Source organism: Trichechus manatus, unplaced genomic scaffold (genome assembly GCF_000243295.1).
Source record: "Trichechus manatus latirostris isolate Lorelei unplaced genomic scaffold, TriManLat1.0 scaffold00216, whole genome shotgun sequence".
NCBI lineage: Eukaryota > Metazoa > Chordata > Mammalia > Sirenia > Trichechidae > Trichechus > Trichechus manatus.
Genome location: NW_004444152.1, coordinates 2,566,375 through 2,592,396, shown reverse-complemented (window position 1 = coordinate 2,592,396; position 26,022 = coordinate 2,566,375). Strand labels below are relative to the sequence as shown.

At 40.4% G+C, this 26,022-nt stretch overlaps 1 protein-coding gene across 1 annotated transcript; it reads right to left on the bottom strand.

The window, feature by feature from the left end:
- Window positions 1-7,296: 7,296 nt before the first annotated feature.
- Window positions 7,297-25,002, bottom strand: LOC101345328 (zinc finger protein 234-like; the record flags this gene model as incomplete). The annotated part of the gene is made up of 5 exons (XM_023742734.1): window positions 24,847-25,002; window positions 20,966-21,043; window positions 13,601-13,727; window positions 9,084-9,230; window positions 7,297-8,531 (listed from the first exon to the last, which is right to left on the bottom strand). Coding segments are annotated over exons 1-5 (1,629 nt in total), but the record flags the coding sequence as incomplete, so codon positions are not given.
- Window positions 25,003-26,022: the final 1,020 nt, after the last annotated feature.

Below are 26,022 nucleotides of genomic sequence, written 5' to 3'. Positions count from 1 at the left end.
GCAAGAATATGGGGTAGAATACTTTTCAATATTAATGTACTTGAAATATGGCATAGCCGCTACCTCAGAACTTTTGGTTACAAAAAAATAAATAAAACTCTACAGCAATTAGAAAACAATCATATCAAACATAGATGAAAATGTAAAAAATCAGGTATCAATAATCAAACGTTGACCAAAAAAAAAGAAATTAGTAACGCAGTGCAGTGAATTACTTTATATGGCCCTTCTAGCCATGGTCTTGTAACTCTCACAGAATGTCTAGGTGGGACTGTGCATATAAGGTGCCTGTTGCCCACCAAGGGGATTGGACAGTTTTGCTAGTGAAAACAAGGTACATGAAATCATTGGGGTGGGGGAGGGACCATGCAAATAAGGTACATGGAACCCTTGCGGCAGATTGATCAGATTTACCATCCTGCTAGGTTTAAAGGGAGCTAATCCCAGAAGTTGGTGGTAGGAGGGTTGAAACCTCACTACCATAAAGAGGAAGAGCCTGGAGCCAAGTGTGTATTTTGGACTCAAGGTCCCTGAACTGAGAACTTTCTAGACCCAGGATACAGTCTAACACTGGAGACGCTGCAAGATGGCAAGCAGCAGGAGCAAACAAGATGGAGGCAGCAGAACCAGGAGACTACAGCAAGACGTCCAGTGGGATTCCCGGCCCACAGAGTGCGGCCCCTATAGTGGGTGTGCTGGTCCATGAAGAGAGCTGAGCGCCTTCAGGTAGGAGGTTTGTTGGCAGAGTGAGGTACCTCTGGGTACTTGCTGGCAGAGCTAAAGAACTTTGTAACACTTGTCAAGTAGGGCAGAGACTAGGCAGAGTTGGGGAGGAACGGCAATAGCCAAGCAGCAGATGTCTGAATTGAAGAACTGTATCCTGAGTTGTTCCTGTTACTTCCAAGTTTATCCTGATCATGAATTGTAACCAGTTAGTTTCCTAATAAATGTCACAATCTTGAGAATGGTCTGAGTTCTGTACGGCCATTGCAACGAATTACCGACCTAGCGGAGAGGTAGAATGTGCCATGCAAGGGATGGCTGGTGTCAGAATTGGTAAAAAGGTTGGAGAGTAGAAGTATATCTGACCTCCACCTTGTACGAACAAGCCCTGGGCTGATGATGATGGTGATTATCTCTCCTCATTCTGAAGTAAGAAGAGGAGCTCTGATGCCACGCCATTTTTACAGGTAACTACTTCTGACACTTTCACAATGTTATGGAAAAGACCTGCCTTACTTAACACCACTGAATACCCATTCAATTGCTTAATATGGAGTGGCTTTTTGCGAGATTAACAATTTTCCAGTCTGTACTGCCAGAAAAATCACAAAAGAAAGTTCAATTTATACTGCATACAACTAATTGAACAGTACACAAAGCCCAAAGAGTTAAGACTGAACTTCAAAACAGGCTGTGGAGACGAAGGCGCCAAGTGCAATAGGCTGTTCTGCTGTGTGCCTTTGAGTCATGTTGACTCATAGGGACCCTATGGAACACAGTAGAACTACCCCATAGGGTTTCGTAGGCTAAGATCTTTACGGGAGCAGATCGCCAGGGCTTTTCTCGTGCAGAGCCACTGTTGTATTCGAACTGCCAACCTTCTGTTTAGAAGCCTATCTCTTAACCATTGCACCACCAGGCCTCCTCTGCAATGCGTTACTACCCTATTAATATTGCAGATTACAGAATTGAGTGGTTTTCCACATTTAAACAAATGTTTGTTTCCTTCAATATTCATTTTTACTTATATCTTATCTGGATAAAATTTTCAAATATTATACACTATCTCTTTTTGGTTCATTTAACAAATCAATATTGAGCATAACTACAAAGATTCAGGAGCAAACTTTCTGCCCTCGTGGAGCTTACATTCTTGTGGATATCAATTCTGGCATGCCCAACGTTATACTTTTCTTAAAGACCTTATCAAAATCTCATCCTTCACAAGGCCTATCTCTTGAGTGTTATCATAAATTCCGAAGTTCTTACTGAAGCCCTTACTGCACCACTTATATGAACTTTATTGATAATTAGACTTTAATAAAATGTTTTCTCTTCTGTGAGACCTGAGGATTACAAGAATTCAGGTTGCAAATAAGTTTTTAAAAACCTTCATTTTGTAGAATTCTTTCCTGTGAGGATTCTCTGATGTTCTTACCACTATTATCATTTTCAGAAAATTTATTACTAGCATATGTGATTTTCAATATGGCACTACAGACAAACGCATCGCGCCATCCCTCTGCAGCAAAGACCTGAAAAACTAAGTAAAACACATAAAAATGTCAGTCCTGGAACCCTAAGTGTCAAATGAAGGGATAAAGAACTTGATCAACCACCAAACGGAGTAAGAAACTAACAGAGAACAGAGAACGAGGAGAGCCATGGAGTGGAGGTCCCCTACCAGCTAATGCAGCATGGATTCGCCATCTTGGACTACAGACGCCAAGGGACATAGGAAGTACAGGAAGGCAACTTCATGGAGCTCCCAAAAGGAGACAAGAGCACCCGGTAAATAGGGATACATACTTTCCCACACCCACCCTTCTTCCCTCTATGTGGCCCCCGCAGCAGCTTTCTAATGGGCCCCGGTCACTTGGCTGGAGACACACCAGCTCACTGCCGCCTGCGTCCGCCCTGGGCCCACTGGCCAGCTCCTTTAGCACCATATGTATATACGTACATATACATATATTTTGGTTTTGGGTATTTCTCTCTCCCTTCCTTTCTTTCTACTGCCCACGTAACCCTATGCACTGCCCTCCCCCTTCTCGATGGGCAACGTTGCACCGCTCGGCTAGAAATCCACTGGCACACAGCCTCCCAGGGTCCCTTCCACCTCCACCAGTTAGCTCTTTTGGCACGATAGTTTTTGTTTTGTTTCTTCTCTATTCCTTCCTTCCTTTCCTTTCTCCTGTCCACCAAGTCCCATGTGCCGATCCCACCCCTTCTTGACCAACCGTGCTGCACTGCTTGGCTAGAAACCCACCAGCACACGGTTTCCCTGGGTTCGTACCACCCTCACCAGGTGGCTCCCTCAGGGACTTACATTTTTGTTGTGTGTTTGTTTCTTCTCTCTCCCATTCTTTCCTGTCTCTCACTCACCGAGCCCTGTGCACTGGCCCCACTCCTTCTTGGAGGACCTTACTGCGCCGCTCAGCTACAGAGCCACCGGCACATGGCCTCCCCGGGTCTGCACTACCACCATCACCCAGCTCCCTCACTGCCACTTTTTAGTTTGTTTGCTTTTTTTCCCCTCTCTCTCTCCCTTCCTTCCTTTCTCCCAACCGCCTAGTGCTGTATGCCACCTGTGCGCCTTCTCCAAGGGTCGTGCTGCACCACTAGGCTTGAGAGTCACTGGCACACGGCCTCCCTGGATCTGCGCTGCTGTCCCCGACTGGCTCCCTCAGCATCATTTGTTTTGTGTTTGTTTCTTTTTGTGGTTGTTTCTTCTCTCTCCCTTCCTTCTTTCCTTTCCCCCACCCACCTAGGTCTGTGTGCCATTGCCCCTTCTCAACAGGCTGTGTTGCACCACTCTGCTAGAGAGCCTCTGGCATATAACCTCCCGGGGTCTGTGCCACCTCCACAAGCCAGCATGTTCAGCACCATATTTTTTATTTTTCTTTATCTTTCCCCTTCTCCCCATTCCTTGCCCCTCCCACTTAGGCCAAGCACTGCCTCTGCCACATCCTGATGGGCTGTGCCATGCTGCCCAGCAAGACAGACATCAGTTTGCTGCCACGCCAATTCCACCTCGCCCCCGATAGCCAGCTCCCTCAGCACCATAATTGGTTTTTTGTTTTGTCTGTCTTTCCCTTATTTCCTTTCCTTTCTCACGCTCACCTACTTCCACAGGCTGCCCATATCCCTTCTCAACAGGCCAAGCTGAATCGCTCAGCAAGAGAGCCATTGGCACACAGCATCATTGGATCTGCCCTGCCCCCACCTATCAAATCCTACCGTGCCATTTTATTTACTTTTTTCTTTTTTTGGCTTTTTTCCTTTTTTCTCTCATCTGTTTTGCTCCACCAATACATCATTCTCCTTTCCCTCCTGCCTATCTGCACTCTGAGCCAAGCACTGCACCCCTGAGTGGCACTGGAACAGAGCCTTGGTCTCCACCACATACAGCCCCCAACCCCTACCCAACCCCACTGGACCTGTGCTATTGCACCATAGCTGAGCTCACCTAGACACAGTGGTGATAAGTATCATGCCCACAGATGGACAAGCAACAAAACACACCCAGCCCCCTAACAGATAAAACCAAATAAAAAAGTAGGACGAAACAAACAAATCTACAATCAATAAATGAAGAAAATAATTCCTGAGAGTCCCCAAGACAGCAGACAATATCAAAACATAGAAAAAACAGGATAGGACAGCTCTAGAAAGGGACCAAAATAAAACAACAGACGATCTTCTTGTCGAAAATCTGAACAGATCCATAACAAGAGAAGAGACTGAAAAGGTAATTAAAAAAAAAACTCCCAACAAAAAAAAAGCTCTGGCATAGATGATTTCACACAAGAATTTGACCAAACATTCAGAGATGCACTCACACCAGTATTACTCAAACTATTTCAGAATACAAAAAAGGAATACTTCCAAATTCATTCTATGGAGACAGCATAATCCTGATACCAAAACCAGGCAAACACACCACAAAAAAAAAAAAAAAAAAAAAATTACAGATCAATACCTCTTATGAATATACATGCAAAAATTCTCAACAAAATTCTAGCCAATAGAATTCAGCACTACACACACAAAGAATAATATACCCTGACCAAGTGGGATTCATACCAGGTACGTAAGGATGGTTCAACATAAGAAAATCAATCAGTGCAATCAACCACATAAATAAAACAAAAGGAAGAATCACATGATCATCTCAACCGGTGTAGAAAAGATACATATTCGATAAAGTCCAACACTCACTCCTGATTAAAAAAACTCTCAATAAAACAGGTATAGAAGGGAAATTCCTTAACATAATAAAGAGTATCTATACAAAACCAACAACTGATATCATTCTCAACAGAGAGAGGCTGAAAACATTTCCCTTAAGAACAGGAAAAACACACGGATACCGTTTATCACCACTCTTAATTAACACTATGCTGAAGTCCTAACTAGAGCAATAAAGCAAGAATGAGAAATACAGAGCATCCAAATTGGTAAGGAAGAAGTAAAAACTATCCCTATTTGTGGATGATATGATACTAGAGAACTCAAAAGACTCCACAAGAGAACTACTGAAACTAATAGAAGATTCAGCAGAGTAGCAGGATACAAGATAAACATAAAAAATCAGTTGAATTCCTATATACCAATAAAGAGAACTACAAAAAGGAAATCAAGAAAGCAATACTGCTTATACTACTCCCCCTGCCCCCCGCCAAATTAAAATACTTAGGAATAAATCTAACCAGGGACATAACAGACTTATAAAAGAAAACTACAAAACATTTCTGCAAGAAACCAAAAGAGACCTACATAAACGGAAAAACATAACATGCTTATGGATAGGTAGACTCAACGTTGTGAAAAGGTCAATTTTACCCAAAGCAATCTACAAATACAATGCAATCCCAATTCAAATACCAACAGCATTCTTTAACAAGATGGAAAAACTAATTATTAACTTTATATGGAAAGGAAAGAGATCCCAGAAAGTAACCGATTATTGAAGAATAATAAAGTAGGAGGACTCGCACTAGCTGACCTCAGAACCTACTATACAGCTATAGTAGTCAAAACAGACACATTGACCAATGGAACAGGATTGAGAACCCAGATATAAGTCCACCTATAGTCACCTGATCTTTGACAAAGGCCCAAAGTTCATTAAATGAGGAAAAGACAGTCTTTTTAACTAATGGTGCTGGCAAAACTGGATGTCTACCTGTCAATAAATGAAACAGGACCCATACCTCACACCATATACAAAAACTAATTCAAAATGAATTAAAGGCCTAAATATAAAACCTAAAACTATAAAGACCATACAGACTGGGAAAAAAATTTTGGCTAGTACAAATCCAACAAAGGTCTCATCTCTAACACCTCTATAACAAAAAGACAAACAATCTAATTAAAAAATGGGCAAAGCATATGAACAGACCCTTCACCAAAAAACATATTCAGGCACTAACAGACATGTGAGGAAATTCTCACAATTACTAGCCATTAGAGAAACGCAAATCAAAATACAATGTGAAACCATCTCACCCCAACATTGCTGGCACAAATCATTAAAACAGAAAAATAACAAATGTTGGAGAGGCTGTGGAGAGACTGGAACTCTTATGCACTGCTGGTGTGAACGTAAAATGGTACAACCATTTTGAAAAATGATATGGTGCTTCCTTAAAAAGCTAGAAATAGAAATACCATATGATCCAGCAATCCCACTCCTAGGAATATGTCCTAGAGAAATAAGAGCCGTGACACAAATAGACACATGCACAGCCATGTTCACTGCAGCATTATTCACAACAGCAAAAAGATGGAAACTACCTAAGTGCCCATCAACAGATAAATGGATAAACAAACCAGGCCACATATATACAATGGAAATCTATCCAGCAATAAAGAACAATGATGAATCTGTGCAACATTTCACAGCATGGATGAATCTGGAGGCCATTATGCTGAATGAAATAAGTCAATCACAAACGGACAAATAATGTATGACACCACTATTACAAAAACTCATGAGAAGGTTTACACAAAGAAACAATCTTTAATGGTTACAAGGGAAGGGAGGGGTGGGGAGGGAAAAACACTAACTACACAATAGATAAGTGGTAAGTTTGGTGAAGGGTAACATAGTACGTAATACTGGGGACGTCAACACAAGTTGACCAAGGCAAGGTCATGGAAGCCCCACAGACACATGGAAACTCGCTGAGGGATCAAATTACTGGATGAAGGGGTGGGGACCATAGTCTCGGGGGACATCTAGCTCAAATGGCATAACATAGTTGATAAAGAAACTGTTCTACATCCTATTTTGGTAAGTAGTATCTGAGGTCTTAAAAGCTTATGAACAGCCATCTAAGATACTTCACTGGTCCCACCTCGTACGGAGCAAGGGAGAATGAGGAAAACCAAAGACACAAGGGAAAGATTAGTCCAAAGGACTAATGGACCACAACTACTATGGCCTCCATCAGACTCAGTCCAACACAACTAGATGGTGCCCACAATAGAGAGTACAGGTCAGAGCTGGAGAAAAATATAGAACTAAATTCTAAGTCACAAAAGAAGACCAGACTTACTATTGCGACAGAGACTGGAGAAACCCCAAGAGTATGGCCCTGAGACACAATTAAAGTATTTCTCGCCTGTGTGGATTCTATGATGGGTTTGAAGATTTGATCTATTTCTGAAGTACTTCCCACACTCTTCACATTTGAACGTTTTTTCTCCACTGTGCACTCTCTGATGGGTCAAAAGATGTGCAGACTGCCTGAAACACTTCCCACACTCCACACAATTGTAGGATTTCTCTCCTTTGTGGATTCTAAAATGAACCTGAAGATTTTGTCTAGTACCGAAGTACTTCCCACACTCTTCACATTTGTATGGCTTTTCTTTACTATGGACTCGTTGATGGGTTTGAAGGTTTGAATTCTGACAGAAACTCTTCCCACACTCTTCACATTTGAATGGTTTTTCTCCACTGTGGACTCTCTGATGGATCAAAAGATGTACAGCCTGCCTGAAGACCTTCCCACACTCTTCACAGTTATACGATTTCTCTCCTGTGTGGATTCTACGATGAGTTTGAAGATTCGATCTAATACTGAAGTACTTCCCACACTCTTCACATTTGAATGGTTTTTCTCCACTGTGGACTCTCTGATGGATGAGAAGTTGTGAGGCAACCCTGAAGCTCTTACCACACTTCTCACAATTAAAAGATTTCTCTCCTGTGTGGATTCTACGATGAGCTTGGAGATTTGATATACTTCTGAAGTACTTCCCACACTCTTCACATTTGAATGGTTTTTCTCCACTGTGGACTTTCTGATGGGTCAAAAGATGTGCAGCCTGCCTGAAGCACTTCCCACACTCCTGACAATTATAGGATTTCTCTCCTGTGTGAATTCTGTAATGAACATGAAGATTCTGTTTACTACAGAAGCCCTTCCCACACTCTTCACATTTGTATGGCTTTTTTTTATCATGAACTCGTTGATGGGTTTGAAGATTTGAATTCTGACAAAAACTCTTTCCACACTCTTCACATTTGAATGGTTTTTCTCCACTGTGGACTCTCTGATGGGTCAAAAGATGTATTGCCTGCCTGAAGCACTTCCCACACTCCTCACAATTATAGGATTTCTCTCCTGTGTGGATTTTATGATGAGTCTGAAGATTTGATCTACTACTGAAGTACTTCCCACACTCTTCACATTTGAATGGTTTTTCTCCACTGTGGACTTTGTGATGGATGAGAAGTTGTGAAGCAAACCTGAAGCCCTTTCCACACTCCTCACATTTGTATGGTTTCTCTCCTGTATGGACCATGCAATGAGTATTAAGTGCTGCTCTACGATGAAAGTTCTTACCACATGTATCACATCTGAATGGTCTCTCTCCAGTGTGGATTCTCTGATGTTCCCGTAAATGCGAAGGATACATAAAACCCCTCCCACATTCCTCACAATTATAAGGTTTCACTCCTGTGTGGCCTTTGTAATGAACATTAAGTGTTGCTCTATGCCTGAATCGTTTCCCACATTCCTCACATTTGTGTGGTTTCTCTAAAGTATGTGCATTAAGATAAGTTTGCAGATGTGAGCTCTGACTAACTTCCTTACCACACCCATCAAGCATATAGTAGTTCTTTCCCATGTGAACCCTATGATGGTTACGAAGACCTGATATATAACGGAAGCCTTTTCCACACTCACTACATGTGACAGACTTCTCTTTTGAGTATAATCGGTGATAAATATCAAAGCTGGGGACTTCACTGAAGGTTTCTATATACTCTTTACACTGGTAAGTTTTCCCTCCTGTGTGAATAATAAACAGTCCTCCTGCAACCAGAGAAGGTGAATCACCTTGTTTGTAGAACTGAGAATAATTTATCACAGAATCTTGACACCTGGTTAAGTCACTTGCAACTTGTTGCCAGATATGTGAGCCGGAAAGCTCCTCCTGTGCTCCTGCTTGTGGAACAGTCTCCATCTGCCTTGGGTTCTTGCCTCCTGTAAGGATAGAGAATTCAGATATAGATAGGTGAAAGATTTGTTGTGAATTTTTAAGACTTCACACTTAGATAGGGGATGAGACATTGCTTAACCCAGAGGAAGATCAGTTGATCTTCTCCACTGCATATCATGTTCTCTGGTTTACATGCATCAAAACCAAGAGCAGGTTCGCTGGCCTCCAACCCAGCAGGCATTAATAAGATCCATTACATCCAAATCCACCATGTGAGGTACAATTTAGAAATCAAAGCCTTAATTTAAAAAATTGGTAATATGATAGAAATTGTTCACCTGTTGCTATTTCTACTGAATGTCAGTTAGTGTAGAATCTTGGCCAGTAAATTACGTAGTTAGAAAAGTCATGCTGAAAATACAAACGAATTAATAAGGTGTATGTTTTGTTGTATATACGTTCACTACATTCAGTTTTTTTTTAAAGGTATATAAGCATTTTAAGGAAAGCAATAACACAATCAAAAGATTGCATATTTTCAGATTATTTTTAGTAAACCGCTCAATTAAATGGCATAACAATACCCTCTAAGGAAATTTTTACAGAAGAGAATGTCACTCTTCTCCCTGTAGGAAGAGTCAATTAAAAGCTGCCTCATTTTTGTTAGCAGACATTAAATTAGTTTGTGTAGAACTCTATCTTGGGTTATTTCATTGGAAATTTGCCCCAATGTCTAAGGAACTGAGAGGCCCTAGAATGGTTGAAATGACTTCCAGATTTAGGAGAAAACTACATCATCTCTTACTAACTAAAACACATCATATAAGCAAAGAGTGCTCCTTTAGCTCCTGCTGAGAAGATTTTTCCATGAGGACAAAGGAAAAAAAAAGCTGAACTCATAACATACACTATTCTCAAAGCTGGTGGTAATTCACAACTTCATGATCTCCAGGAAAAAAAGGGAACCAAAAAAGTGTCTATTGACAATAGACACACAGCTAGGAAGAATGAAAAGAACAGGGCACGGTGGAATTTTTTGAAAGCCAATCCTATAAAGGGAGTTACGTTCAGCCTAACTAATAAAGCCTGTTGACGGCCAATTCGCCACTGGCAATTTCCATCCCCCTTGACACTAAACTAAACACAGTACTTGTGACCATATGACATACTCTCTAGGTCATTTTTATTTCTTGTGTCTTTCTGACTACAATGCACTATTTCCGGCTTTATAACCATTTCCAGAAGAGCGCATGGCACATGGTGGGCATTCAACAAATGCATGGTGAATGAATAAATAAATCTGTCTGACGTTTTTGTGAACATTTAAGTCAAGTCACAGAAACAAAAAGGTGTTTCCAAGTAAGCTCTGTACAATAGGAAAGGAGCAGGAAACTGGAGTTTTGCTGGGAAATCGAAAGACTATACCAGAGACAGGGGTCCATCAAGAGTGATGCTGCTGAGGAGAAAATCAAAGGTAAAAAATCACTTCAGTGAAAAGAAAGTGCGGGGGCCTATCCACAGGTTCCTTTTGAGCCTTTTGGGCTGTCTCTTTGAAAATCTGTGCATGTAGAGAAACTGACCACTGACAACAAGTTTTCCAATTGAAGACTGCAGTCCATTAGTGAGCTGTAAAATAAATTTAAAGATTTGTAATAAGCATTAAAAAAAAGAGAAAAGAAAATATCAGAGCATAATGACAAGCCAAAAACAAAGTCATTATAAGAAATGCTTTCTGAAGTCGTATGTAAATCTATACAAACATGAAATGTTTCCACTGGTTACTGTAAAAGACACCTTTCTGACTATGGCTTAAGCTCGAAAATGTTGGAATAGTTTAGATGAGGAAGTCATTAAGTACTTAATTGAGGTAAACATTCTAATGGAACACTGACATGATCAGAAATATAAGCAACATTGAGCTGCGTGACCCATGTTCGTCTTATCTTAAGGTGGCCCCCTCTAGCACAAAGAAGGAGAAAACTAGGGGTAGTGATGTGGAGAGGACTTTGAAAGAGCAAATGGGTCACAGGTGTCAAATCTTGCAAAGGAAATTAACCTGGCCTGGTGGTGGTCTAAGTCCTCAGGAAAGAGATTTGTTTTTCTTCTTGGAGGGCCTGTCTCAGTAGACATGAGAATCCTCATATAAAAATGTAGTTTTTCATTCCAGAAATGAATATGTCCCTCTATAGAAGGCTCCAGGAAAGCATATTACTCAGCACAGTCACAACCACAATGCTTAAGTGTTTTCCTAGAATGTTGGTCAAGTCCGCGTGCGCACGCGCACACGCGCACACACACACTCACCACAGGGCACCCAAGAGAATAGAATTTGGGTAGGCATTCATCAGAAGACAAATTGTTCTGCAACAGCCTTATTCACTCTGATTCGTGCATCACCTATTAGCTATCTCCTTGACTCAGGAAGGCAGAGAGGTCCCTGTGTACATTAACTCAATTCCTTAAGTCAGCAAACACGTACAGATATCTGCCATGTATGAGGACAATTCTAGGCCCTGAGGAGTTAGCAATAAACAAAACAGACAAAAATTTTTCACTCTTGGAGATAACATTCCAGTAGGGGTGACAGGTGATAAGCAAATAAACAAAAACAGATGTGACAAAATAAGACAGGAGAGTAAAGAGAGGACAGTGTTTTAATAGGGTTGACAGACAAGGTTTCTCTCCTCATATTAAAACAGACCAGAGATGTGAATGAATTAAGGCATCCAATAAGCAGAATCATGGAGCCACAAAGATTTCCAAATTCCAATTCCCCAAACTGAGAATAAGTTAGGTTACATGGCAAAGAGAAATAATCTGATAGATGGAATTTAAGTTCCTAATCAGGTAACCTTCAATTAGGAAGATTATCCTAAAATATATGGTGGGCTCAATGTATTTAAATCGGTCCTTAAAAGTGGTAGAGGAGGCAGGAGATTAAGAGGAAAACGGGACCACAGAAGAATGGTCAGAATGATGCAATCTTGTTGTCTTTGCTGTTAAAGGACTAGGCCCACAGGCCAAGAAATTGGGCAGCTTCCAGAATCTGGAAAAGGCAAGGAAATGGATTTTCGCTACATTCTCCAGAAAACAAAGTAGCTCAGCTGACATCTTGATTTTAGCACAGTGAGGCCCATGTGAGACTTTTGACCTACAGAAATGTGAGCTAATTAATTTGTGTTGTTTGAAGCTGCTAAGTTTGCAGTTAACTAGTTTTAGCACCAATAAGAGACTAATACAACATCTGTGGTACATCTGAGAAACGAGGAGGGCAATGTGGTAGGCAGACACTGAACAGGAGGAAAAAGATAGTGAATTCAGAGAGGAAGTACGGCCTGAAGACCAGACCATGTAGGACTCTACGAAGCACTCTAAGAAACACCAAGACGTCACCAAGTGTTCTGAGTAGTGGAACGATGTAATTTTACTTATATTTCCCACAGATCACTTCGGTGGCTACGTGGTAAATGAAATTTAGGCGGGGAAGGTTGCAAGTGGGGCAATCAGTACAAAGGCTGTTGCAATAATCCGAGAGGTTTAGCAATTTGGATTAGGGTGATGGGAAGGGGGGGGGGCGGGGGCAGAAAGTAAAAGAAATGAAAGATAAATATAAGGATTCCCAGTACCTTCTTCTGAAATGAATTCCCTTCCGTTTGGATTGCTGTCTTCATCATCAAAAGCCTTTTCCCCCCCTTCTAAGTGACATATATGAGCCCTGGTGGTGCAATGGTTAAGTGCTCAGCTGCTAACCAAAAGGTAAGCAATCCGAACCCACCAACCGCTCCACGGGAGAAAGGTATGGCAGTCTTCTTCCACAAAGACTGAAGCCTTGGAAAGCCTATAGGGCAGCTCTGCTCTGTCCTACAGGGTCTCCATGAGTCGAAATCAATTTGATGGCAACAGGTTTGGTTTTGGGTGGAAGTGCCACATACCATGTATAAAGAGTTGGTTTACTGTGAACGATAAAAGTAACCGTTTTAAAATGAACACAGTAATGGTACAATTTACTGGCAATTTGTGTTCCTACTGCAAAGTCATAAAGTAATCAGAAGCAGTGTTTAGCCAACATTTCTCCTAAGATGATGCACCTGAAGAAATGCCATTTATTTCAAGATCCAGACACATACACGTAAATATGTATTACTGAAACATAGGTTGACCTACTTCTAAACCAATGTCTGCTTTCATTAAATCTCCTCTCACTGGCTTTCACACCACGCATGCAATTGGCTGCAGTGTGTGTTGCAATGTGCTCCTTCCTTCCTAATGAACCCTGATATTTTCCACTCTGTTTTATTTCTTAAAAAATTGTTGGTACGAGAGTCAGTTCCCCAAACTCAGGTGACCATTCCAAGACCATTCAAAACCTTGAAAATCTGAGGAGATAAAGACCCTCCAGAGAGGCTGTCCTCACCCACTGACACCAGGTTCCTGAAGTTCTCAACCATCACATCTCGGTACAGCTTCTTCTGGGCAGGGTCTAGCAGCCCCAGCTCCTCCTCAGTGAAGACCACAGCCACGTCCTTGAATGTCAACGATTCCTACAACATCAAGCACAAGGATAGTCAATCTTAGGACTATTGTCCACTTGAAAAGGTTGGAAGGATGGGAGAGGTTGTCCCAGATTTTGGCAAACATGAGTCATTGTGTACATTTTCCAGTCCTTCTCCTTCTATCCTGCCAATGCCATACACTGATTTTTCTTAGCTTCAACCAGACTGTGGCAATGTATGAAAGCCCTGGTATTTTTACTAGGTGTCCAGAGAGTAAACGCTAGAACTCTAAATGTTGCATGCTGGGACACACATAGTTTACTTTCTGATTCATATTGCCAACTGCTTCAGAAAAGATGGTCCATTTATTTTGTATATAATTTGTTAGCACCCATCATCCTCTTACCACACACTGACGCTGGTAGAACTATTTTTAATGCTTGCAAACTAATAAGGTTTCGGTATCCTATCTTGAACAGGTATGGAGTACATCCTTTCAACTCTCAGGGCACACACCACATTCATGAATTCCAACACTCAATAAACTGATCCGTAGCTACCATGCCCAAGTGCATACTCCAATGATCTATATCTTACTAGCCAGGTGACCTTGAACAACTTCCCATATTTATCTTAGCTTCCTTTTTGTATAATGGTTCAATGGTTTGTTCCACACAAGTTTCTTTCAAAGATAAACAAGGAAACAAACATACATGTATGTATATACACAGACACACATGCCACATCACTCCTAAGTGCATGAGACAGAATAAGTGCTTTATCAATGATAGCTATTACTATTAGTCACATTAACTGGTCTTCCTTGTGGGAATAAGGATATCATCCTATCACTGACAGTACTGTACTTCAGGACAGATCTTGAAATGTTCTTTTTGATGATGAATGCGATGTCATTCCTCTTTAATTTACCATTCCCTGCATAGTAAACCATATGATTGTCTGATTCAACATGCCCAATACTGGTCCATTTCAGCTCACTAATGCCTAGGATACTGATGTTTATGGGTTCCATTTAATTTTTGACAACTTCCAATTTTCCTAAATTCTGTATTCTGATTATTAATGGATGTCTGCAGCTGTTTCTTCTCCTTTTGTGTTGAGCAATATCAGCAAATGAAGGTCTCTGAAGCTTGACTCCATTCACGTCATTAAGGTCAACTCTACTTTGAGGAGGCAGCTCCTCTGCAGTTGTCTCAAGTGCCTTCCAACCCGAGGGGCTCATCTTCCGGCACTATAGCAGCAATGTTCCACTGCTACTGATGAGGTTTTTGCTGGCCAATTTTTTTCAAAAGCAGATTACCAGGTCCTTCCCCCTAGTCTGTCTTAGTCTGGAAGCTCCACTGAAACCTGCATACCAAGGATGACTCTGATGGTATCTGAAATATCAGTGGCAAAGCTTCCATTATCACAGCAACACACAAGCCACCACAGTACAACAAACTGACATTATCCAAATTTACACACCAACCACTAAGGCCAAAGATGAAGAAATTGAAGATTTTTACCAACTTCTGCAGTCTGAAATTGATCAAACATGTAATCAAGACACACTGATAATTACTGGCGACTGGAATACAAAAGCTGGAAACAAAAAGGACTGGTAGTTGTAAAATATGGCCTTGGTGATAAAAGGACGGTGGAGATCACATGATAGAATTTCATAAGACCAATGACTTTTTCATTGCAAATATCTTTTTTCAAAAATATGAACGGCAACTATACACATGGACCTCATTAAGCTGAATATACAGGAATCAAACTGACTACATTTGTGGGAAGAGATGATGGAAAAGCTCAATACCATCAGTCAGAACAAGGTAAGGCACCGACTGTGGAACAGACCATCAATTGCTCATATGCAAGTTCCAGCTGAAGGTAAAGAAAATTAGAACAAGTTCACGAGAGCTTTGAGTATATCCCACCTGAATTTAGAGATCATCTCAAAAATAGACTTGATGCATGGAACACTAATGACGCAAGACCATACGAATTGTGGAATGACATCAAGGACATCATACATGAAGAAAGCAAGAGATCATTAAAAAGACAAGAAAGAAACAAAAGACCAAAATAGATGTTAGAAGAGACTGAAACTTGCTCTTGAACGTCGAGTAGCTAAAGCAAAAGGAAGAAATAATGAAGTAAGAGCTGAAGACTTCAAAGGGCAGCTTGAGGAGCAAATTAAAGTATTACAATAAATATGCAAAAACCTGGAGTTAGAAATCCAGAAGGGAAGAACATGCTTGGCATTTCTCAAGCTGAAAGAACTGAAGAAAAATTTAAACCCCGAGTTGCAATACTGAAGTATTCTACAGGGAAAATATTGAATGAAGCAGGAAGCATCAAGAGAAGATAGAAGGAATACACAGTCACTGTAGCAAAAAGAACTGGTCGATGTTTAACCATTTCAGGAGGTAGTATATGATCAAGAACCTATGGTTCTGAAGGAAGAACTCCAAGCTGCACTGAAGGAATTGGCGAAAAACAAGGTTCCAGGCAATGATGGAATTCTTAACTGAGACATTTCAACAAACACATGTAGCAGTGGAGGTGTTCACTCGTCTGTGCCAAGAAATTTGGAAGAGACTTAACTGGCTAACTGACTGGAAAAGACCCCTATCTGTGACCATTCCTAAGAAAGGTGATCCAACAGAATGTGGAAATTATTGAGCAGTATCATTAGTATCACACACAAGTAAAATTTTGCTGAAGATCATTCATAAGCAGTTGCAGCAGTACATCAACAAGGAACTGCTAGAAATTCAAGACAGATTCAGAAGAGGATGTGGAATGAGGGATATCATTGCTGATGTCAGGTGGATCATGGCTGAAAGTAGAGAATACCAGAAAGATGTTTACCTGAGTTTTACTGACTATGCAAAGGCATTTGACTGTGTAGATCATAACTTATTATGGATAACATTTTGAAGAATGGGAATTCCAGAACATTTAATTGTGCTCATTAGGTACCTGCACACAGACCAAGAGGCAGTTGTTCTAACAGAACAAGGGGATACTGTGTGGTTTAAAGTCCGGAAAGGTGTGCATCAGGGTTGTATCCTTTCACCATACTTATTCAATCTGTATGCTGAGCAAATAATCCCAGAAGCTAGACTACACGAAGAATGAGGCATTAGGACTGGAGGAAGACTCATTAACAACGTGCAATACGCAGACGACATAATCTTGCTTTCTGAAAGTGAAGAGCACTTGAAGCACTTACTGATGAAGATGGAAGACCACAGCCTTCAGTACGGATTACATCTCAACATACAGAAAACAAAAATCCTCACAACTGCACCAAGCAGCAACATCATGATAAATGGAGAAAAGACTAAAGTTGTCAAGGATTTCATTTTACTTGGATCCACAAGGAACACCCATGGAAGCAGCTGTCAAGAAATCAAATGACGCATCGCATGGTGCAAAATCTGCTTCGAAAGATCTCTTTAAAGTGTTGAAAAGCAAAGATGTCACTTTAAGGACGAAGGCACACCTGACCCAAGCCATGTTTTCAATCGCCTCATATACATGTGAAAGCTGGACGATGAATAAGGAAGACTGAAGAAGAACTGACACCTTTGAATCACAGTGTCAGCAAAGAATATTGAATATACCATGGACTGCCAGAAAAATGAACAAATCTGTCTTACAAGAAGTACAGTGAGAATGCTCTTTAGAAGCAAAGATGGTGAAACTTCATCTCACATACTTTGCACATGTTGTCAGAAGGGACCAGTCCCTGGAAAAAGACATCATGCTTGGTAAAGTAGAGGGTCAGTGAAAAAGAGGAAGATCCTCAACAAGATGGACTGACACAGTGGCTGCAACAATGGGCTCAAGCGTAACAATTGTGAGGATGGTGCAGGACCAGGCAGTGTTTCATTCTGTTGTACACAGGGTCACTATGAATTGGAATTGACTTGATGGGACCTAACAACATTATTATTAGAATTATTATAACTGTCATCTATTTCAACCCATTTCATAGCTGCACAGTATTCCAGGTTTGAAATGCAAGTGTTACACATAGAATTTGATTGGCCTTTGTTCCTGGTTCCTGGGAGGTCGCCTTTAAACCCTTGGAATTTTTTCAGCTATTGGAGCATCTTTGTCATTCATGATGATCCCCTGGTACCACACCTGGTAGTTTATAACAAGATGACTTAGGATGGAGGCAGGCCACACCAGAGAGACCACCCTATGATCAGAGGTTTGGAGATTTGACTCACATGATACCACAGCCCAACTTCCAGGATGGGGGCGTGGCTTACTTTTGAGTTCCATCAAGTGGCCTTGATTCAATCAATCATGACTATGTAATGTAATCCCAACATTCTATACACCAAAAACAGGTGACTTTCTCTCGCTGACAATATTCTTTGCACTGTTACACACAGATGGGCCAGGATTGTGAACTGTCCTTGCGGAGAAGGGAAACTTCCTGAAGGGGACAATTCCTAACCTTGCCCTATGCCTCTCTACCTTTGACTGGATTTAGAACTTCTGTCCTATAATAGAACCGTTATTGTATGTATAGTATTTCTTGAGTTCTGTCAGGTATTTTAACAAATTATCGAACCTGAAAGACTAGTGAGAACCCCAGTATTTGTAGTCACTTGGTCAAAAGTGAGGCTGTTGCAGTTTGTGTCTGAAGTAAGAGCAACCTTGTGGAGAACTGTTGCAGTAACCTGTGAAGTCTGGCTTATTTCCAGGTAGATGTCATTTGTACCACAGAACTGACGGTGTATATTTATCAGTTCTAAAAAAATGCAGAATGTCATTTTATGTAAGTCTTAGCTCCTGTCAGATTATAGAAGATAAATTTCAAATGAAAATCAAAATGGCAAAAAATAAGCATATTTAAATTGTGATGATATAATAGATTTTCTTCCTTCTTCCTTCATCTTTCAAAAGAGTTATGTATTCCTGACTCAACATAAGATGGCAAAATGGGTTAAAAAATTTTACATTCATTTGATGATCCGATAAGGAAAAACAATTCATTTTTATAAATCTCATGTATTCAACTGTAAATGAATACCATCATCTTTTCCTATATTCATTGGCCATCTTTATTATTCCCTCTTAACTTGTCTATTCATGCCCTTTGTCTGTATTCCTATTGATATTTTCCTTTATACTATGGTACCGTAATAGTTCTACAATAAATTTTATGTCTATTTCTGGCATATAGATGGTAAATATCTGTACCCCAAGTTGTAGTTTTTCTTATAACACTGTGTAGTTTTCTCCCCATGGAGGAATTTAAAAATTTTATATGACAACCAGGCTAATCATTTTACTTGCCTGGATGGGGCTCTGAAGGCGTCAGAGGAGGTGGACATTGGGAGAAAAGAGGTATACAGTGAGGGGGAGCAGCGTCACCTATAGAAATCCTCACTCAGGACGTCACTCCAGGCACCCACACTACTGGATGCAGGTCCCTATAAGATGAGCTCTTTCTCGTTCCTCTTCTCTTCCATTGAACAGAATGCCTAATTCCTGTGACCCTGAGTTTTCCTGTGGGAATCTGAGTAAGTTTCTCTTATTTCACACGTTAACAATGAAGAAGACAACAAGCACACCCTACCTGAGCTGCTCTGAGGAGTAAATACAGTGAAAGAACACAAGTACCTGGCAAATCTTCTAGTATTATGCTAGCAAATTCTAAAGTAAGTTATGTATTACGTTGAGAAAATGAAATAAAACAGAAAGGGAAAAATAGACCATTAAATAAAACACACCCAAGGAATGACTCCAGCAAAGGAGAGCAGAACCCAGGCCCTGCTACGTGAAAACATCCAACAATACTGGTGTGAAGCAGTAGTGAGGCCCTGTCACACTGTGCCATGTTTGTATAGTCTATCTACCAGACACCCAATGTAACAAAAGAAAAAGTACTTCGACATATGGTACACTGGCCGAAGAAAAGGAGAATTTTTTTCAGAATCGAGTTTAAGGGAAAAATATTTTATACAAGAACAATCTCATTATAGTCTTATTTAAAATAATAAGATTCCTGGATATCTACGATACAACTATTGGTCTCTACTTGTCCGAAGCAAAAGTGAAAAAAGAGAGCCAAAGACTCAAAGAAGAAACTAGTCTAAAGAACTAATAACCCATTGCCGTCGAGTTGACTCTTGACTCATAGCGACCCTCAAGGACAGAGCAGAACTGCCCCAATAGGGTTTCCAAAGAGCGCCTGGTGGATTCGAACTGCCGACCTTTTGGTTAGCAGCCGTACAACAGAACAGTATTAAAAAACGACAGCCTCATCTACTCTGAGGCCAGAAGAACTAGATGGTATCCGGCTACCACTACTGATCCTTCTGTTGAGGGCCACAACAGATGAACCCCGACAGAATAGGAGAAAAATGGGAAACACAAACACAAATTCCTAAAACAAAAAGACTTACTGGACAGGTTGAGAACGGAATGCTCCCTGAGAATACTGACCTGAGATATTCTTGAAACCTTAAATGGAAAACTCGTCCCAAAGATCACCTTTCAGCTGAATAAAAGAATGACTCACAGAATAAAGAATATTATCTATGAGTACTGTGCTCCTTTAAAAAAAAAAAAGTCTATATGAAGCCAAGTGATCAACAATTACTTTAAAACAAAGGTGAAAATGTAATGGCGCAGGAAAGCAGATTAATAGAAATGAATAACCAGAACACAGATATTGAGAATGTGCACATATGGTGAAGAATGTAACCTGTTTCACAGGACAATTTGTGTATAAACTGTTGAACAGAAATGTAAATTACTGTGTAAGCCTTCACCAAAAACACGGTAAAGTATTACCATAAAACGACAAAATTACTATGCCACTTAAACGTCTAAGACTAGGAAGTAGTTAAAAATACAGAAGTGTAATAACAGTTCAGGTGGAAAATGATGCAACAACAAAACTGTCACAACAGTGAACGACAAATGGACAATTTAAAATTAAATGTATATTCTGAATACAAATAATTTGTAAAATCATAAGTGGAACATTATATGAGGAAATCAAAATTTAATTAGTGACTATGAAAGTAATAAAAGTGTGAAAATTACTCATTCCTATTCCTTCTTTTACTCTGATTTTTGAGAAAAATTGACAAATAAATAAAATAATAAAACTAAAAACAAATCCAAAGTCAGCCAAAAACATACAAAGCAAGTACCCGGCAAATAACAGGTCCACAAATGTCTGCTGTTCTCCTTGAGTAGTGAGAAAGAATTTTAAGAGAGAAAAGGTAAGTCCCACTTACCATGAATGTGCTCATTTTTCTTCCTACTTCTGGTGACGTACAGAGTCCTGAGATACGCAGAGTCTTGCGAACGCCCAACTAGGGAAGGAGAAGGAAGACATGAAAAGGTGGCCTGCGATGTCACTCACCTTCACAGAGGCTTACTGTGAATTAGCCAAGAGGACCCTCGTCTGAGTGGCTGTAGCTGTACACCGCTTGACGTGCAGAGCATGACGTGGACACCAGATGACCTTAACCTCTTTTGTTCCAGGTTCAATGAACACTCTGCACAGCTACACACAGTGGCCCCATCACCAGTGTTGTCCTGTGGCCCCCAAGGTAGCACCTGTGATTCTGGTATGACAACACTTCAGACAATATAATATACGGAATAAGAGTCAGCTCTGGGGTCAATATACACACGGGGGTTGAGATCCTGCCATGACTTCGCACCAGCTGTGTCATCTTGGACAAATTAATAACACCTCTTTGCTTCATTTCTGTCTTTTGTAAAACTGGAAGTAACAGAGTCACTACTGACAGGACTGTTGTAAGGTGGGAAGCTATTAGAACTCTATCAGGGTTCTTATTTCTCTGCAGCTATAGAAAAAGCACACGATATTCTGCAGTAGGCAATTATCCTTACAGATTTAATTTCTACCAAAATAACATGGTCATGTACTTGGACTTCTGATGTGACTGCTGCCGAGTGAAGGTCACATGTACCCGCTGAAAATACATTAAATGGGCTTTACTGTATTCCCTAATACTGTTGCCTTAACAATAATATTTAAATTGGCATAGACAATTATTTTCTAAAAGGTATGAAAAACAAGTGATTTTCTGTCATTAAGCAAAAAGGTCCTAAAAAGGACTTTCTATGCACATAAAAAAGTACAACACAAATGCTGGCAAATCTTACAGTATCCCTGAATGTTTTCAACCAGGGTTATTCATTTCCATGATCAAAATAATTGAAACATGTAGGAACAAAATACATCAATATGCTAGGAAAAAAAAGAAAACACATTCATTTCTAATTTTTTTTAAAAAACACAATATTCTGGAAACAACAGTTTAATGAAGCCACTTTGGAGAACAGTTTTGCAAATAGTTCAACATGAAACTACCACTCAACATAGCAACTTCTTGCCTAGGTTACCCACCCAGGAGAATGAAAGCACATTTCCTCTTAAAGACTTGCATTGTATGTTGATAGCAGCATTAATCATAAAGGACCAAAACTGAGAAGAGTGGGTTCTGAGTCTATAATTATATAAAATTTGTATCTGAATGAATAAACAAACACGGGAGAAGTTGGTCTTTACAGCAGAATGCCAATAATAAACGTACCTCCGCAAAATTTATTATCTACAAAAGATAAAATAGTAACTTTTCAACAGAGAATTTTGACAGCCTTCACCTAAACCACGAGAACAAAGCTGAGATTACCAATACTGGGACAAACCCACATTACTGGCCTCTTCATGTGCTGCACTGGAAATACACCTCAGCACTTCTGTGGTGTTGCTACCAATAATACATCATCTGAAGAGAAACATGAAAAATACCAAACAACCCCCAAATGAAGGCCTTGCCCTAAACCACCTGCCCCCATTTTTCAAAAACAAGAAGAAAAAAAGAAAACAAAGGAAGATTGAAGAATCACTCCAGATGAAAGGAGAGCACAGACATGTAACGACTAAAGGTAATACATAATTTAGACCCTGAACCGAGAGGAAAACCTTAATAGAAGACGTATTTTGGGACAAGAGAATGAATTTAAATATGGATTGTGGATTAGATAACAGTACATTATCCAATATGTCACCTACTATTATCTAAGAGATAACTATATTAACTATTTTTACCTACTGTAACATTTAAAAGCGCCTAGTATACTGTTGTTGTTAGGTTGACACTGAGTCAGCTCCGACTCATAGCGACCCTATATACAGCAGAATGAAACGCCGCCTGGTCCGGCGGCATCCTCAAAATCGTTATGCCTGAGGCCACTGTTGCAGCCACTGTGTCAATCCATCTGGGTAAGTATCTTCCTCTTTCTCCCTGACCCTCTACTTTACCAAGCATGATGTCCTTCTCTAGGGACCCATCCCTCCTGATAACATGACCAAAGTATGTGAGACTTAGTCTTGCCATTGTTGCTTCTAACGAGCATTCCGGTTGTACCCTTTCCAAGACAGATTTGTTCATTCTTTTGGCAGTCCATGGTACAGTCAGTATTCTTCGCCAACACCACAATTCAAAGGTGTCAACTCTTCTTCCATCTTCCATATTCATTGTCCAGCTTTCACATGCATATGAGGAAACTGAAAACACCGTGGACTGGGTCAGCGCATCTTAGTCTTCAAGAAGACATCTTTGCTTTTTAACACTTTAAAGAGGTGTTTTGCAGCAGATTTGCCCCATGCTATTTGCCTTTGGATCTCCTGACTGATAACGTCCACAGGTGTTGACTGTGGACCCACACAGAACGCAATCCTTGACAACTTCAATCTTTTCTCCCTTTACTATGATGTTGCTTTTTGATGCCAGTTGTGAGGATTTTTCTTTATGTTAAGGTATAATCCACAACGAAGGCTGTTGTCTTTGATCTTCATTAGTAAGTGCTTCAAGTCCTCTTCGCTTTTAGCAAGCAAGGTTGTGTCATCTGCATAACACAGGTTGTTACTGAGTCTTCCTCCAATCCTGATGCCCCATTCTTCTTCATATAGTCCAACATCTTGAATTATATGCTCAAGGTACTGACTGAAAAAGTACGGGGAAAGGATACAACCATGACGCACACCTTTCCTGACTTTAAACCATGCAGTATCCCCTTGTTCTGTTAAAAAGATGTTTTTTTTTTAATTGTTGTGCTTTAAGTGAAAGTTTACAATTCAAGTTAGTGTCTCCTACAAAAATTTTATAGTTATGTTACCCTACTTGCTCTCCCTATACTGTGACAGCACTCTCTTCCTGTCCACCCGAGATTTCCCATGACCATTCAACCAGCTCCTGACGATTTTCTCACCTCACCTCCAGACAAGAGCTGCCCATTTAGTCTCATGTATCTACTTGAGCTAAGCAGCACACTCTTCACGAGTATCATTTTATGTCCCACAGTCCAGACTAATCTTTGTCCGAAGAGTTGGCTTCGGGAATGGTTTGTTTTGGGCTAACATAGAGTCCGGGAGCCATGTCTTCTGGGGTCCCTCCAGTCTCAATCAAACCATTAAGTCTAGTCTTTTTACTAGATTTGAGTTGTATACCCCGCTTTTCTCCTGCTCCATCAGGGACTCTCTGTTGTGTTCCCTATCACGGCAGTCATTGTGATAGCCCGGCTACATCTAGTTCTTCTGGTCTCAGGCTGATGAAGTCTCTGGTTTATGTGGCCCTTTCTGTCTCTTGGGCTAATACTTTCCTTGTGTCTGTGGCATTCTTCATTCTCCTTTACTCCAGGTGGGTTGGGACAAATTGATGCATCTTAGATGGCTGCTCACTAACTTTCAAGACCCCACATGACACTCACCAAAGTGGCATGCAGAACATTTTCTTAACTTTTTTATGCCAACTGACCTAGATGTCCCCTGAAACCATGGTCCCCAGACTCCCACCCCTGCTACTCTGTCCCTTGAAGTGTTTGGTTGTATTCAGGAAATGTCTCAGCTTTGGTTTAGTCCAGTTATGCTGACTTGCCTTGTACTGTATGTTGTCCTTCCCTTCACCTAAGATAAGTCTTGTTACTTTCTAGTTAGTGAATACCTCTCCCTCCCTCCCCACCCTCATAACCATCAAAGAATATTTTCTTCTGTGTTTAAACCTTTTCTTGAGGTCTTGTAATAGTGGTCTTATACGATATTTGTCCTTTTGCAACTGACTAAATTCACTCAGCATAATACCTTCCAGGTTCCTCCATGCTGTAAGATTTTTCTCGGATTCATCGTTGTTCTTTATCATTATAGCATTCCATTGTGTGAATATACCGTAATTTGTTTATCCATTCATGGACTGATGGGCACCTAGGTTATTTCCATCTTTTTGCTATCGTGAACACTGCTGCAATGAACATGGGTGTGCATATCTCTATTTGTGTGATGGCTCTTATTTCTCTAGGATATAGTCAAACAAGTGCGATTGCTGGATCGTATGGTACCTCTATTTCCAGCTTTTTAAGGAAGTGCCAAATCGATTTCCAAAGTGTTTGTACCATTTTACATTCCCACCAACACTGTTTGTGTTCCAGAAAAGACTGCCTCTTGAGCTATGTACAGGTTCGTCATGAGCACGATAAAGTGTTCCGAAATTTCCATTTACCACAATGTTATCCATAATTTGTTATGATCCACACAGTCGAATGCCTTTGCAGAGTGAATAAAACACAGATAAACATCTTTCTGGTATTTTCTGCTTTCAGTCATGATCCATTTGACATCAGCAATGATATCCCTTGTTCCACATCCTCCTCTGAATTCTACTTAAATTTCTGGAAATTCCCTGTGGACATCCCACAGTAGCCGCTTTTCTAATGATCATCAGCAAAATTTTACTTGCATGTGATATTAATGATATTGTTCAATAATTTCTGGATTCGGTTGGATCACCTTTCTTTGGAATAGGCATAAATATGGATCCCTTCCAGTTGGTTGGCCAGGTAGCTTTCTTCCAAATTTCTTGGCATAGACAAGTGAGCACTTCCAGCGCAACCTCTGTTTATTGAAACATCTCAACTGGTATTCCATCAATTCCTGGATCCTTGCTTTTCATCAATGTCTTCAGTGCAGCTTGGACCTCTTCCTTCAGTACCATCAGTTCCTGATTATATGCTACCTCCTAAAATGGTTGAACATTGACCAATTCTTTTTTGGTATAGTGACTCTATGTATTTCTTCCATCTTCTTTTGATGTTTCCTGCGCTGTTTAATATTTTCCCTGTAGATTCTTTCAATATTGCAACTCAAGGGTTGAATTTTTTTTTCAGTTCTTTCAGCTTGGAAAGTGTCAAGCATGTTCTTCCCTTTTGTTTTTCTAACTACAGGTCTTTGAAAATGTCATTTTAGTATTTTACTTTGTCTTCT